This window comes from Megalobrama amblycephala, linkage group LG2 (genome assembly GCF_018812025.1).
Source record: "Megalobrama amblycephala isolate DHTTF-2021 linkage group LG2, ASM1881202v1, whole genome shotgun sequence".
NCBI lineage: Eukaryota > Metazoa > Chordata > Actinopteri > Cypriniformes > Xenocyprididae > Megalobrama > Megalobrama amblycephala.
The window spans coordinates 7,517,756-7,531,748 of NC_063045.1; the positions used below are offsets into that span (position 1 = coordinate 7,517,756).

The window sequence follows — 13,993 nt, forward strand, 5'->3', positions numbered from 1 at the left end:
AGGTCGGTTCGTCAGTTAGTTTTTGAATTCTGAGAGCGCGGGAAGACTTCTGTGGCGTGCAGGCAGGAAGCGCGCGACGATTTCTTATTTTTTTTTATTAATAGTGTTCCCTGGATAGCGTTATAATTCACTAATTCTTGAGATAAGGGATAAAACATATTTTAGATGTTAAGAAATAAAAACGAACACTACATTATTAAAAGTCGATATTTTTGTAGTCAAGGTCTCATGATAATGAACCAAGGGACCAGGTTTTTATGATTTTTTTTCTCTAAAAATTAATATTTATTCACTTCATAAACTTAATTTAATTTAATCCATCCAAAAACAGTGTAAAGTCTTCAGTTATGTTCAGTAAAGCAGCTAAATCATAAAATACATTCTGATTTTTTTTCTGTTTTCACACTAATATGAACAATCCAGTTCCTAAATTCCTTAATTCTCCTCCCTCTTTTTAATATTAAACATATTACTAATGTTATTAGGTAAATGAAATATAATATAATGTACTTCCATTGATGTTTTAAACATTTTACACAATGAATTGAAAAAAAGAATGAACAAAAACCTTCACCTGACGGTGTTAAATACTGATTGGCAAAGGTAAAGCTGAGGCCAAATATGTAAATAGAATTATGAAAAACAACAACAACAAAAAACATTAAATCACATTATATAGACTTTTTGAGAGCACTTGTCAACCATCAGACATAAAACCTGATGGAGTTGACGTCTGACGGCGTTGACAAAATTTAATTTTTTTCCACCTTAACCACGTGTTGAACAGTGGAGCAATTTTTTCCCCCTTAGTTTAGTTGCCTTAATAAACATATCAAAATGACAAGATTTATCCCACAACTGTTTACAGAAACTATTACACTGCGTTGAAGGAGTGTGACCGCAGAGACTTCAATATTGTTTGTTTAAAATATATAACTTCCAGGACTATGCGTCCTACTGTGACATCCACAATGTACAGGAAATATTAAGTGCTTCTCAGAGTTTAAGCTGCCAATGACACAGCCTGATTTATTCAGAATTATAAAAAAATCCTGACGCAAAGTGAGGGCACAACTTTGATAGCCATTTTTTTTTTATGGAAATTATAATTCAAGATTTAATTTTTGTATTGTTTGATATCTTAAAGTTCTTTGTCTTTGTTCTCTGTAACAGTGTACTTTTTAATTTGTTGCATTTTCAAACATTTTGTTTGGCAGTTTTACATTGTGACCTCATGCTGAGGACAGGTTAAATTAATGTGTTTCCAAGTATACAGTGTGCTTTTACAATAATACTAAAATTATTTAAAAGTATAAGCAATAAATGCCCAGAGTATACAAATTTCCTTTACATGTAACTTTCAAGTTTTTTTTTTTTTTTTGTATCATAAATAGGGATTTTGTGTTTAGGACATGATCACGTCGTATGGTGACTTAATGTGGTTAAGCACATTTTTAACTTTATCCTGTAAAATGAGCAGTTAAAATATTGTGAATAAAAATGATGAAATACTATTTATGTAGCGAACTGAGAAAACATACACATACACTACAGTACATACACTAGACAAAAAATGTGGAGTATAGCATTTATTAAATTAAAGTATTTATGCTATTTTTAATCTAACTTAATTATCCAAGTCTTAATTGCCACTGTACATCAGACATACAAAAAATAAAAAAACATTAAAAAACAAACTCATTGCAAAAGCAAAAATCACTAGTGCCCCCTTGTGTTCAGTAACTAGAATTACAAAGAATTGTAGTGACTCGGAGTATCAGACTAGGATTAGAGTCAGTCAGCAGCATACGCACATGACTGAAATATCTATCTGATTGTGTTGCTCTTTATTATCGTCTTCTGAAGAGCAGAAGACTTCTGTCCCATGTTGTATTACCGAAACTCTGCACCAGCTCCATGCTGCACTGCTTTTCTAAGTGCTCTCTAGCATGCGCAGCCATGTCCCCACGAATCTCAAGGGCCTTGAAGTGTTCAAAGTCCGCTGCGCCCCAGTTTGCGTAAGCGGCGTGCAGCAGAGCGGTAACACTTCCACGGCTGCGCCTCCAGCAGCAGATACTCACAGAGAGACGCCAGTCTGGAGAGGAGAGACAGAAACGCAGCGTCTCCGTGATTCAGATGCACCCACATAGTCACCGCAAAACAGGTGCACAGGTGGAAACGAGGGCAGCCAAACTTTCCCAAATATGACTCTAGCACTGTCCGGCTCTCTTGATCATCTGTGATATCCAGGGGGATGAACTGGATATTCTGGGGAAAGGGGTTGGAGTTTTGTGCCCGAAGGATTAAATCTTGGTCCAGGTCAAATCCAAGCAGATACAGTTCTCTTTTAGGAGAGTCACTTCCAGAGGCCTCCTTGTGCAGTAAATGCTTATACAGAGCAATGGACAAGTCCTGACAAACAGAGGGAATAACACAAAACACACATTGGTGATTAAAACGACACATTTTTTATGAGCTGAATATGACAGATTGTCCTTTTCCGAACCAATCTGGTGATAATGTACTGCAACACAAATTAAAAATTACATAAGTCTCATAAAGAGCAATTTAGCAACTTCTAGACAATAAAAAAAAAATTCACTGCTGAGCATAACTTTTAAAAGAAATAACCATGACATTTTTAAAGATATTAATTTCAATAACTTAATTTCCTTATAGTGGTTGTACACTTAATACTCATTTAATAGTCTCATTTAATACTTCAAATACATGCATGCAGATTGTTAGGATTCTGTCAGGAAAATAAGTTATTAATTTAGAAAATGTCAGAATCTGAAGAGTAAATATCATACTGAAAGGGTTAGTTCACCTAAAAATTAAAATTCTGTCTTTTATTACTCACCCTCATGTCGTTCCACACACGCAAGACCTTCACTTCATCTTCAGAACCCAAATTAAGATATTTTTGATGAAATCAGAGAGCTTTCTGTCCCTCCATTGACAGCTACGCAACTACCATTTCCAAGGTCCAGAAAGGTAGTAAAGACCTCATTAAAGTAATCCATGTGACTCCAGTGGTTTAACCTCAATTCTACGAAGTGACACGAGTGCTTTGTTTGTGCTAAAAAAAAAGAAAAAAAAAAAGAAAAGACAGAAGAAAAAAAAAAAGACGCATATGTGTTGAATGAATGTACGTAGCCCCGGACATGAAATGCAAGAAAAAAAAATTAAATTGTGCGAATGATTTACTATTTCGTTCCCTCGATTTACTTAATCGTGCGCACGATTTACTAATTCGTTCCCTCGATTTACTAAAATGTCCGCACGATTTACTATTTTGTTCTCTCAATTTATAAATCATGTGCATGATTTAGTAAATTGAGGGAACAAAATAGTAAATTGTGTGCACGATTTAGCCTACTTTTTTCCCCCTGCATGTCATGTCCAGGGCTCCGTATGAATGTGCGTTAGAGATGAATATTTTGTAAATAAAGTGGTAAATTATGTTTTTTTTTTTTTTTTTTTGTGCAAACAAAGCCCTCACGTTGCTTCATAAAATAGAAGTTAAACCACAGGAGTCACATGGGTTGACTTGTTTACTACCTTTCTGGGCCTTGTAAATGGTAGTTGCATAACTGTCAATGGAGGGACAGAAAGCTCTCAGATTTCATTAAAAATATCTTAATTTGTGTTCCAAATAAGGACTAAAGTCTTATGGGTTTGGAACGACTTGAGTGTGAGTAATTAATGACAGAATTTTAATTTTTGGGTGAACTAACCCTTTAATATTTAATCTTCAGATTTATATGTATTTGTTTATTTTTTTTAACAGATAAGCACAAAATACAAGGATTATTCAAATGAATTTAACAAGTTTACATCTAATAATATAGAGTATAATGTGATAATTTAAACAAAAAAAAAGTAGATAAATCCTTTGTACCCCTGAGTTACATCCCACATCCAGCATTAAAACACGTTCAGAACCGAATCCGATGTTTTCAAGCAGCGCTTCTGGTATCAAACCTAAGCGATTCTCTGGTGGGTTGAAGCTGTAATAATTGATGAAGTTTCCATAAGGAGCGGCTCCTGGATCTTCATTTTCCTCTGAATCCACATGGGGAACGCGAGTCTCCATCTCTGTCCAACAACAAAATAATTCCTGAAGGCTCGAGCTGCCATCGAAACTAGTTCCTCATCCTGAATGAGCTTGAATTCAGTGCTCACACATTTATAATGTTAAAAACAAGAATTAAGCGAATAGACACATATATTTGGTTCTGTATTGTAAAATATTCAAATATGTTGTTTATAAGCTAAGACGAAAACTACAAAAGAAAAACGCCACATTCACCACATTTGGCCCTTCTGCTTTGCCATAGAGTTACGAAATGTAACTGCGCATGCGCACAAACCATTTTCCTCTGACATTGAGAACAGAACTGCATTTCCTCGTAGTTTAATTTGGGAATTAAACTGGTAAGACTTAACACTTGGCATATTTTATGAAACCGCAATAACATTAAAGTAGCTACGACTTTAAACCAAGATATTTATGAAAAAGAAAATGATTTGCTGACCTTTTTAGTTTAAAATCGAGTTGTAGTTTAGAAATGAGATGCTAAAGAGAAACTAAAGAGAAATTAAATGCGTTATTCACTAACATTAACCATCGTTGCTGAACATTGTACATGGTATTACTATGTTTTTGGCTATGTAACATGGTAACGTTACATATTCCGCAGAGGATCATGTAAATACAACGGTGTGCGAAATAGTGATTATTAATTGTTGTAGCATCCAGTTTAACTTTATAGTAAGACCATAACACTGGTGAAACTATGAATTAATCCTCTTTTCTATGGATAGATAAATGTAACTGTTAAATTTGTTTGGAAAAAAAGAGAAACACATTTAGAAACTAAGCCTATTTTGAATCTACTGCCACAAATCTACACAATTCCAGTTACTTGATTTTCTATAGTAAAACAGTGGTGTATTTTAAGGGACATTTCACCAAAAAATGAAAATTCTGTCATTATTATAGGGTTAGTTCACCCAAAAATGGAAATAATGTCATTTATTACTCACCCTCATGCTGTTCCACACCCGTAAGACCTTCGTTCAATCTTCGGAACACAAATTAAGATATCTTTTGATGTAATCCGATGGCTCCGTGAGGCCTCCATAGGGAGCAATGACATTTCCTCTCTCAAGATCCATAAATGTACTAAAAACAAAATAACGACTTATATAGTGATGGCCGATTTCAAAACACTGCTTCAGGAAGCTTCGGAGCATAATGAATCAGCATGTCGAATCAGCGGTTCGGAGCTCCAAAGTCACATGATTTCAGTAGTTTGGCGGTTTGACGCGCGATCCGAATCATGAATCGACACAAAAGATTCATAACGCTCTGAAGCTTCATGAAGCAGTGTTTTGAAATCGGCCATCACTAAATGAGTCATTATTTTGTTTTTTTGGCGCACCAAAAATATTCTCGTCGCTTTATAATATTAATATTGAACCACTGTACTCACATGAACTGATTTAAATATGTTTTTAGTACATTAATGGATCTTGAGAGAGGAAATGTCATTGCTGGCTATGCAGGAGCTATCGGATTTCATCAGAAATATCTTAATTTGTGTTCTGAAGATGAATGAAGGTCTTACGGGTGTGGAACGACATGAGGGTGAGTAATAAATTATATTCATTTTTGGGTATATTCACTCATCCTCAAGTTGTTCTAAACCTTAGTTTATTTGTTTTGTTGAAGACAAAAGATGATTTTTTTGAAGAATTTTGGTAACCAGTTTTTGGTCCCCATTGACTTCCATAGTATTTTTTTCATACTATGGAAGTCAATGGGGTCCATCAACTGTTTGGTTACCAACATTCTTTAAAATATCTTCTTTTTATATTCAACAGAAGAAATAAATTCAAACAAGTTTAGAACAACTTGAGAATGAGTAAATGATGACAGAATTTAAATTTTTTGGTGAACTATACCTTTAAGTGCTGATATTATTAATGATATATCAAATGATCATCTTTGACATATTAAGGTGTGTCCCAGCTGACAAATTTTGGTTCCCAGAACATGCATTTTAATGTTTTTGGTTAACCAGTAAAGTTTTCTTTACAGAAACGGAATGTTCTTTTTAGGTTTGCAGAACATTCTCCTAACGTTCTTAATTGATTCCCAAAAATAACCACATGGGAACATAAGAGGAACGTTCTGTGTTTGCCAATTCAACTCACCTGAGTCCGTTTGCATGTTTTGCCAGATCCGTCATGCTCAGTGGGAAGCGAATCGCAGACGTGGGCTACAAGATCTTCTCGGGCTCCATGATGCTGTTGACGGTGTACGGCGGATTCCTGTGCGTCATGCGGGCTCAACGCTACATGCAGAAAAGGAAACAGCTAGAGCTGGCGGCACAGAACGAGAGCACGGCTTCAGACACCATTAAAGAATGAAGACGTGGGCTGTGAATACCCACTAAACCGGACACTGATCATGTCACACGGGTGGGATGCTGTGTGACCCAGCAGTGTGTGGAAGCGTGTCAACAGAAACCCACCTGCGTTCATGACCCTCAAAGGGTTTGTTTGTCTAGTTCAATGGCTCTGAATGAGGTCTCTACTATGGAAAGAATGATTTATGTGTTGTAATATATTAAATATTCCTTGTAAAATCTACTATCATGAGTGTTTGTGCATGTCCCTTGAATTTGCAGGATTCCCACACCTGTCGACAAATTATTTTACCATTTTTTTTTTGTTCTAGACTACTAAAAATGATTTCAAAGATTGCACATGATATTTTTCGATCGGAATCTAAATTGTAATGTTTATATTCCAGCATTGTTTTAAAAACTGAAAACTTTTTATGCGCTTTGGCCGTTCATTTACACCACAATGGCATTTTAGCGGCCTGAAAATGCAAACTTTTGAAGTTTTTGAAAATTATACAATCTCCAAGTAAACTTCAAAAATGCAAATTTGTGAAAACTGTGACGTCATGTGTATCTTTACAAAATGACATCGCCATCTACTGGCCTGGCAGCAGAATAGTGTTTTTAGTCATTTTCACAGATGCGTGTTGTTTTATCAACATTGTCGTCTGTACGGGAAAAACGTTTCTGTTTTCATGTAAAAGTACCCTAAAACTACAACTATTAAAAATATTTTTTTTATAAAGAACTATGAAAAAAATTATAGTACACAACAAATTATTAAAACAAAGTAGAAATGGAAAATATAAATAAAAACCAATAAAAATCACTAAAGTACACAAGAAAATGAAAACTGAAAACATAAATACAAAAACAGTTATATTCACCATACCATATCGTTCTCAATTGAGTTTGCTTCAGAACATACAGTAGATATTATTTTGGACAACTTTGTGTGATGATAAACTCATTTCCCCTAGTTGAGGACTATTGTACTATTATAAATGTAAAAATTAAATTCAAGCCTTGAAATCACACTTTTAGTTCTCTAACATTTCTAGGTTGACTGATAATTTTATATATTCTATTTATTTCATTTAATCTACCCTAATCATCAATGGAAGGTGAAAAACTCACCTAATCGAAAAGCATCTCATTACAGGACAAAAGGCCCAGCTTTCATTTTAATAACCTCATTTGGTTTCCAAAAATAAAAAAGCCAAATGAAAAACAGCACAGGAAACAAATTACATCAGTAACCAAAACAAACAACGAAAAAAAAGAAAAGCAACTGTATATGGAAACTCAAGTGCATCTGACCATTAAAATCTGAAGACAATGTTCTTCCCTGACTTCAGTAAAACGCGAAGCGCGGAGAAGAAACGTCTTCACAGCTCCCGAAACAAGGAAACGAGGGAATGCAGATATGACTAATTTAATCATTTTCTCTTTCACAAGCTTCTTATAGTGGCCATATTGTCATTACTGTCCCGTCATCACTGGAATAACATCCCAAACTCTTGTCATCGAGTCTCAAGAAGTCCCACAACATGATGGTTTTGTTGGTGTTTTTTTTGTTTTTGGTGTTGGAGTGAGGTACAGGGATGAGAAATAGTCCCGTTGCGATATTTCTGGGACACGAGTTCTTTGTGCATAAGGCCACATGGAGGGAGTGTCACCAGTCGCTGTGGTTCTGGCTCCAGGATTTGGAGCCAAAATGGCCGTTGGTGCCATTTTCTCCTCGTGGTGAAGCCAAATGACGGCGAGCAGCAGTTTTGAGTCGCTCTTTGGAGGTTGTGTCAGTTTCTTCCTCCGAGCTGCTCTCAATGTCGCTGCGGTCGTCTTTGGACACCTGGAATGAGATTTGAGTTACTAGCCGTGGCTCTTTTAAGCATTTGAATGTAGTGTGCACTTGTAAATATAATTTGATCATCTTGTACAGACCAATCAAATGGTGGGTTTTCAATTAAAGAACCGTTCTGGGCTCAATACAACGGGTGGAAAATGTTGGCGATCTTCCTCAAGGGGGCGCTTGGGAGCTTTACAAGTCCTCAAAATTTGCACTCAAATCTGAATGTTTTCTTACTGGACAAAGTAAGTCCAAAACATTCCTTTAACCACTTGGTATTCTTCAGGTATTATAAAAGACTACTGTATTCTGGTTGGTTTGTAGATTGTACTCCAAAAAATTGGTCTGAATTTGGTATTTTCCATTAATTTGGTGGTATTTTTTTAAAAATAGACTATTTTGTTCAAAATCATTTAGCCTTTTCTAAAGACGTCCATGATTTATTAACTGCATTCATATATCAAGTGCCATAAAAGTTCGGATGATGCCAAAAAACAAACAAACAAGAACTTTTTTTTTGTGTCTAAAATGCGCTCAAAAAATATTTAGACCTAAATTTTAAATGTATGTTTTCGAACTGCATATAAAATCTACACACCTTTGGATTACATGATTTTAACATTAAACGAACTAATAAACATAATGTGACGCATATTTGTCAGACCTACATGAATGAAATGGGTATGATTTCTGTGGTTTAAAAAAAAAAAAAAATAATAATGGCATAGTTTATTAATTATTTGCATTAATTCGATTTTACTTACACATTCAACATGCTTAGAATCAGCATAAATCTGTGCAAAAACAGTTTTGGTTAAATGGTTGCTTTAAAACAAGCAATATTCAATTAGTTAAAATGTATGAAAAATAAATGTATAAACCTGGTTATTGTGCATTTAAAACACATTTAGTGTATTAGTAGAACTATTACCTGCTTCATATAACGTATATCTGACAAACATGCATCACATTAAGTTTATTAGATTACGCTAAACCTGCATAATCCAGAATGGATGAAAATTTTATGTGCAATTCAAATGCATACATCTTATTTGAGTGTGACCGAAGGGTTAAACACATAGTCTGGGATACTAAAACAAGTAAAGAAGCAAACTTACAGCTGAAGAAGATATAGAGAGCGAAAGACTCTAAAGAGAGTGAGTTTAGCGGAAAGAGCGAAAGAGTTCTATCAGGACAGAAGCAGAAAGACAGGAACAGCCTTCCAGCCAGTGAGAGAAGGAAAAGACAAACCAGTTCTGCAGGAGAGAAAGATAAAAAGGAGGAAACGCGTGTAACTACATGAAATCATCTGAACGAGTGGCTCAGAAGGAGCTAATAGGGACAGAGGGGTTTTCTGCGGACCTTTCCTCTCATGATGGCTTTGAAGGCGATGCGGGCGATGAGGTAGGACCAGATGATGTGCAGCACCTGCAGCACCAGCAGCAAGATGTTGAAGAGCCACCAGGACGGGTACGGCCCGATGATGTCCCAGCTCTCAAAGAGTGTCGTGTTCAGGATCCTGCAACATCAGAAACGCACAGAAAACATGCCAATAAGGGCATGACAGCAGAGCTGTTTACTCTCAACTAACAAAAATGGGGGAAAATCTTTTGAACTCTCAACAACATAATCATTTTACCATTATTTGTAAATAAATTGAACAAAATATCCATAGTAAACTCTTACTATTTCGTAGAGCTGCAAGATTCTGGATAAATTGAGAATCATTTTTTTGTTTCAAATAGAGATCACGATTCTCCCACGATTCTGAACAGACAACTAAACAAAATAACATGCAATTTACTAGACGTTCTGACAGAAGGTTAATTACTGCAGTCTATTTCAAATGTTTAATTAATTTCAATGAATTATTTTGGGGGGAAAAAATTGGTTTGAATGAATGATTCAATGACTCACTCGTACATACTTCACTTGTTTCATGACTGGATGGATCAGCATGTTTGAACAAATCTCTTGAATGAATGATTCAACGACTCGCTCGTAAATCCTTCACTTGTTTCATTAATGGATGAATCAGTTTTTCTGAATGAATGATTCAATAACTCACTTGTACCTACTTCACTTGTTTCATGACTGGATGAATCAGCATGTTTGAACAAATCTCTTGAATGAATGATTCAATGACTCTCTCGTAAATCCTTCCCTTGTTTCATTAATGGATGAATCAGTGTTTCTGAATGAATCTTCTGAATGAATGATTCAATGACTCACTTGTACCTACTTCACGTGTTTCACGACTGGATGAATCAGCATGTTTGAACAAATCTCTTAAATGAATGATTCAATGACTCGCTCGTAAATCCTTCACTTCCTTGAGAATCATTTTTTTGTTTCAAATAGAGATCACGATTCTCCCACGATTCTGAACAGACAACTAAACAAAATAACATGCAATTTACTAGACGTTCTGACAAAAGGTTTATTACTGCAGTCTATTTCAAATGTTTAAATAATTTCAATGAATTATTTTGGGGGGAAAAAATTGGTTTGAATGAATGATTCAATGACTCACTCAAACATACTTCACTTGTTTCATGACTGGATGGATCAGCATGTTTGAACAAATCTCTTGAATGAATGATTCAATGACTTGCTCGTAAATCCTTCACTTGTTTCATTAATGGATGAATCAGTGTTTCTGAATGAATATTCTGAATGAATGATTCAATGACTCACTTGTACCTACTTCACTTGTTTCATGACTGGATGAATCAGCATGTTTGAACAAATCTCTTAAATGAATGATTCAATGACCTGCTCGTAAATCCTTCACTTCCTTGAGAATCATTTTTTTGTTTCAAATAGAGATCACGATTCTCCCACGATTCTGAACAGACAACTAAACAAAATAACATGCAATTTACTAGACGTTCTGACAAAAGGTTTATTACTGCAGTCTATTTCAAATGTTTAATTAATTTCAATGAATTATTTTGGGGAAAAAAAAATGGTTTGAATGAATGATTCAATGACTCACTCGTACAAACTTCACTTGTTTCATGACTGGATGAATCAGTGTTTCTGAATGAATCTTTTGAATGAATGATTCAATGGCAAATACATTTTTAATTATCACTTGTCGCCACCTACTGGTGTAACAATGTAATCGATACAATCGTTATTTGAAGCGCCAAGTTAGTTTCAAAAGATGATTTGCTCTATTTTCTATTGTCATTTAGGAATGAGATCGCGTATGTGTTTGAATTGAGATCACAATATTTTAATGATTAATCTTTTAAACTATTCAAATTTATAATATTTACTATACATCATGAAAAGTGTATATTTAACATTCACAAGGTGTACCACAAACATCTGTCATTATATTTTTATTATATTTATTTTTTATAAAATTAAATGTTTCAATCCCAGCTGCAAACTTATGCAATACCACAAAAACATTCGTGATTAAAGTGCCATTTCCATCCCATAAAATCATCACTTCCTAGAAAACAGGCTCAAAATATCAGTGGTAAAAACGGAAGTTGATGCTTGTTTTTTCCCCTAATAACTGACTTTCGTCTCAGAGCATGCAGAAGAAACAATAACAATCGCTGTCATGATCCCTTGCATTTGAATGAATGTTTGGGAACACAATCGTGTTAAACAGCTGTTCGGTGATATTATATATCAAATCAGTTTGATGACAGACTTTGGCTCAGGCGTCTTAGAATGAAGAAAACGAGGCTGTGATGTGACTGGTTCGCTGGTTATTCCAGTTAACCAATCACATCCTCTGTTGAGGCAAAGTCATGTGAGGTTTTGTTGCGCATTGAGTGATTTATTCAATGTTTCGGATACAAAACAAAAGATCTTCTTCAATAGAGCACTTTTTTTTTTTCATTTTATGCACATCTTGGTGTTTTCATCCTCTGTTTTTTTTATGCGATATCCCAAAATTTGTTTGTTAAGACTTACACTTTTAATAATTATTAATAATATGAATACCAAAATACTTAGTGTTAGTTCACCCAAAAATGAAATTTGTGTCATTAATTACTTTGAATTGAACCGTTGTCATATGTAGTGAACTCAGTGCAGGCTTCCTTGTTTACAACCGAATGCAGGCTCATTATTGGCTGAAGCTGAACATGTGATGACGCATGCATGTGATGCTGACACAGGATCCGGCATATAATGGGCTGGCATTCAGACATAAATAAGGAAGCCTGCACTGAGTTCACTACGTATGACAATGGTTCAAATTGTTGAATAAAGTCATTATTTTTGTTTTGTTTTTGCGCACAAAAAGTATTTTTGTCCCTTCATAAAATTAAGGTTGAACCCTGCAGTCACATGGACTATTTTAACAATGTCTTTAGTACTTTTCTGGACGTCAAAAGGTGCAATGACGTTGCTGCCTATGTGTAGATCAGATACCCTCGGATTTCATCAAAAATATCTTAATTTGTGTTCTGAAGATGAATGAAGGTCTTACGGGTGTGGAACGACATGAGAGTGAGTAATAAATGACAGAAATTTCATTTTTGGGTGAATTAACCCTTTAATATTATTCATTTTAATTTCGTAGTATTAAGTAATAAATATTTAGTACCATACAAAGTAATTTATAACACTATAAAAAAAATATATTTAAAACAACAACAGCATATAATAGTCATTTCTACACGTGATCTCAATCAGACAGCAGCTCAGTGTCGTGTCTGCAGTGGAGGTCAGTCCATCTGGATCTGTCATCGTGACACCAGAACCCAGACACTGAATCCAGCCGCTTGGGTTTCAACTCTCTGCAGGAGACTATCAGCGCCGGCCTAACGAGCGATTGAGCTCAAAGCCAGTTAATTGGCTTATTAAATGAGCATGTGCACAAACACACACACACACACACATATGCGTGCACTCACTCAACTCACTGACGTGCACACACTTACACACACACACACACACTCGCTCGCACACAGACTATATGATACTGACCAGAAGGGATAAATGATCAATCTTGTCCAGAAGAAGAGTATCCCGAACACCACAAACAAGAAGTCACATAAACGCTGGTATTTGGCGTAGTTTGCCAACTTTGCAGCCTACAAAGTAAAAAACAAAACACAAATATTCATAAAAAGGAAAAACAAAACAAAACATTGAGATAGAATTATGCATCAGTGCTCATCTGAACAAAAAAAATATAATTATTAATAAATGTAGTAATATTAATACATATTATAATATATAATAAAAAATCTTTTACATCCATTTTATTATACGGAAGAGGATTAGGGTCAAGCAATAATAAAAAAATAAAACCATCTCGAGATTAAAGTTGTTAAATTTCAAGAAAAAACTCGATAGAAAACACGAGAAAAAAGTTGTTAAATTACGAGAACAAATTCGTTAAATTACGAGAATAAATTAGTTAATTTAATGACTTTATTCTCAACATTTTATCTTGACTTTTTTCTCTAAATTTAACGAGTTTTTTTCTCGTAATTTAACGAGTTTATTCTCAACATTTTATCTCGACTTTTTTCTAGAAATTTAACGAGTTTTTTTCTCGTAATTTAACGAGTTTATTCTCAACATTTTATCTCGACTTTTTTCTCGAAATTTAACAACTTTAATCTCGAGATGGTTTTATTTTTTTATTATTGCTTGGCCCTAATCCTCTTCCGTATTATTAAGTAAACATTGTTAATTAAAAATAAAAATATAAAAAAAAATCTTGAAATTAAATAAACTAACTAAA

The 13,993-nt window shown here is 34.7% G+C and overlaps 3 protein-coding genes across 3 annotated transcripts in view; 1 reads left to right on the forward strand and 2 right to left on the reverse strand.

The window, feature by feature from the left end:
- Positions 1-1,574: 1,574 nt before the first annotated feature.
- Positions 1,575-4,401, reverse strand: LOC125263390 (pre-miRNA 5'-monophosphate methyltransferase). Its single transcript, XM_048182416.1, is given in 3 exon segments — positions 1,575-2,000; positions 2,002-2,412; positions 3,905-4,401. Coding segments are annotated over 3 exon segments (756 nt in total). The 5' UTR covers positions 4,100-4,401; the 3' UTR covers positions 1,575-1,850.
- A 1,850-nt stretch (positions 4,402-6,251) lies between these two features.
- On the forward strand, positions 6,252-6,663 carry LOC125263423 (cytochrome c oxidase assembly protein COX14 homolog). Its single transcript, XM_048182428.1, has one exon. The coding sequence runs from the start codon at positions 6,259-6,261 to the stop codon at positions 6,439-6,441; it is 183 nt and encodes a 60-aa protein (XP_048038385.1). The 5' UTR covers positions 6,252-6,258; the 3' UTR covers positions 6,442-6,663.
- Positions 6,664-7,285: 622 nt separating this feature from the next.
- Positions 7,286-13,993, reverse strand: part of cers5 (ceramide synthase 5) — a 28,859-nt gene continuing 22,151 nt past the window's right edge. Inside the window, exons 8-10 of the mRNA XM_048182395.1 lie at positions 13,228-13,334; positions 9,631-9,787; positions 7,286-8,271 (exon numbers count right to left, since the gene is read on the reverse strand). Of these exons, the coding sequence (XP_048038352.1) occupies positions 8,095-8,271; positions 9,631-9,787; positions 13,228-13,334 (441 nt within the window). The 3' untranslated portion in view covers positions 7,286-8,094. The remainder of the gene's footprint in view (positions 8,272-9,630; positions 9,788-13,227; positions 13,335-13,993) is intronic.

Excerpts from the sequence above, each read along its gene's own strand:
- LOC125263423 (XM_048182428.1), top strand. The coding sequence starts at position 6,259 with ATGCTCAGTGGGAAGCGAATCGCAGACGTGGGCTACAAGATCTTCTCG.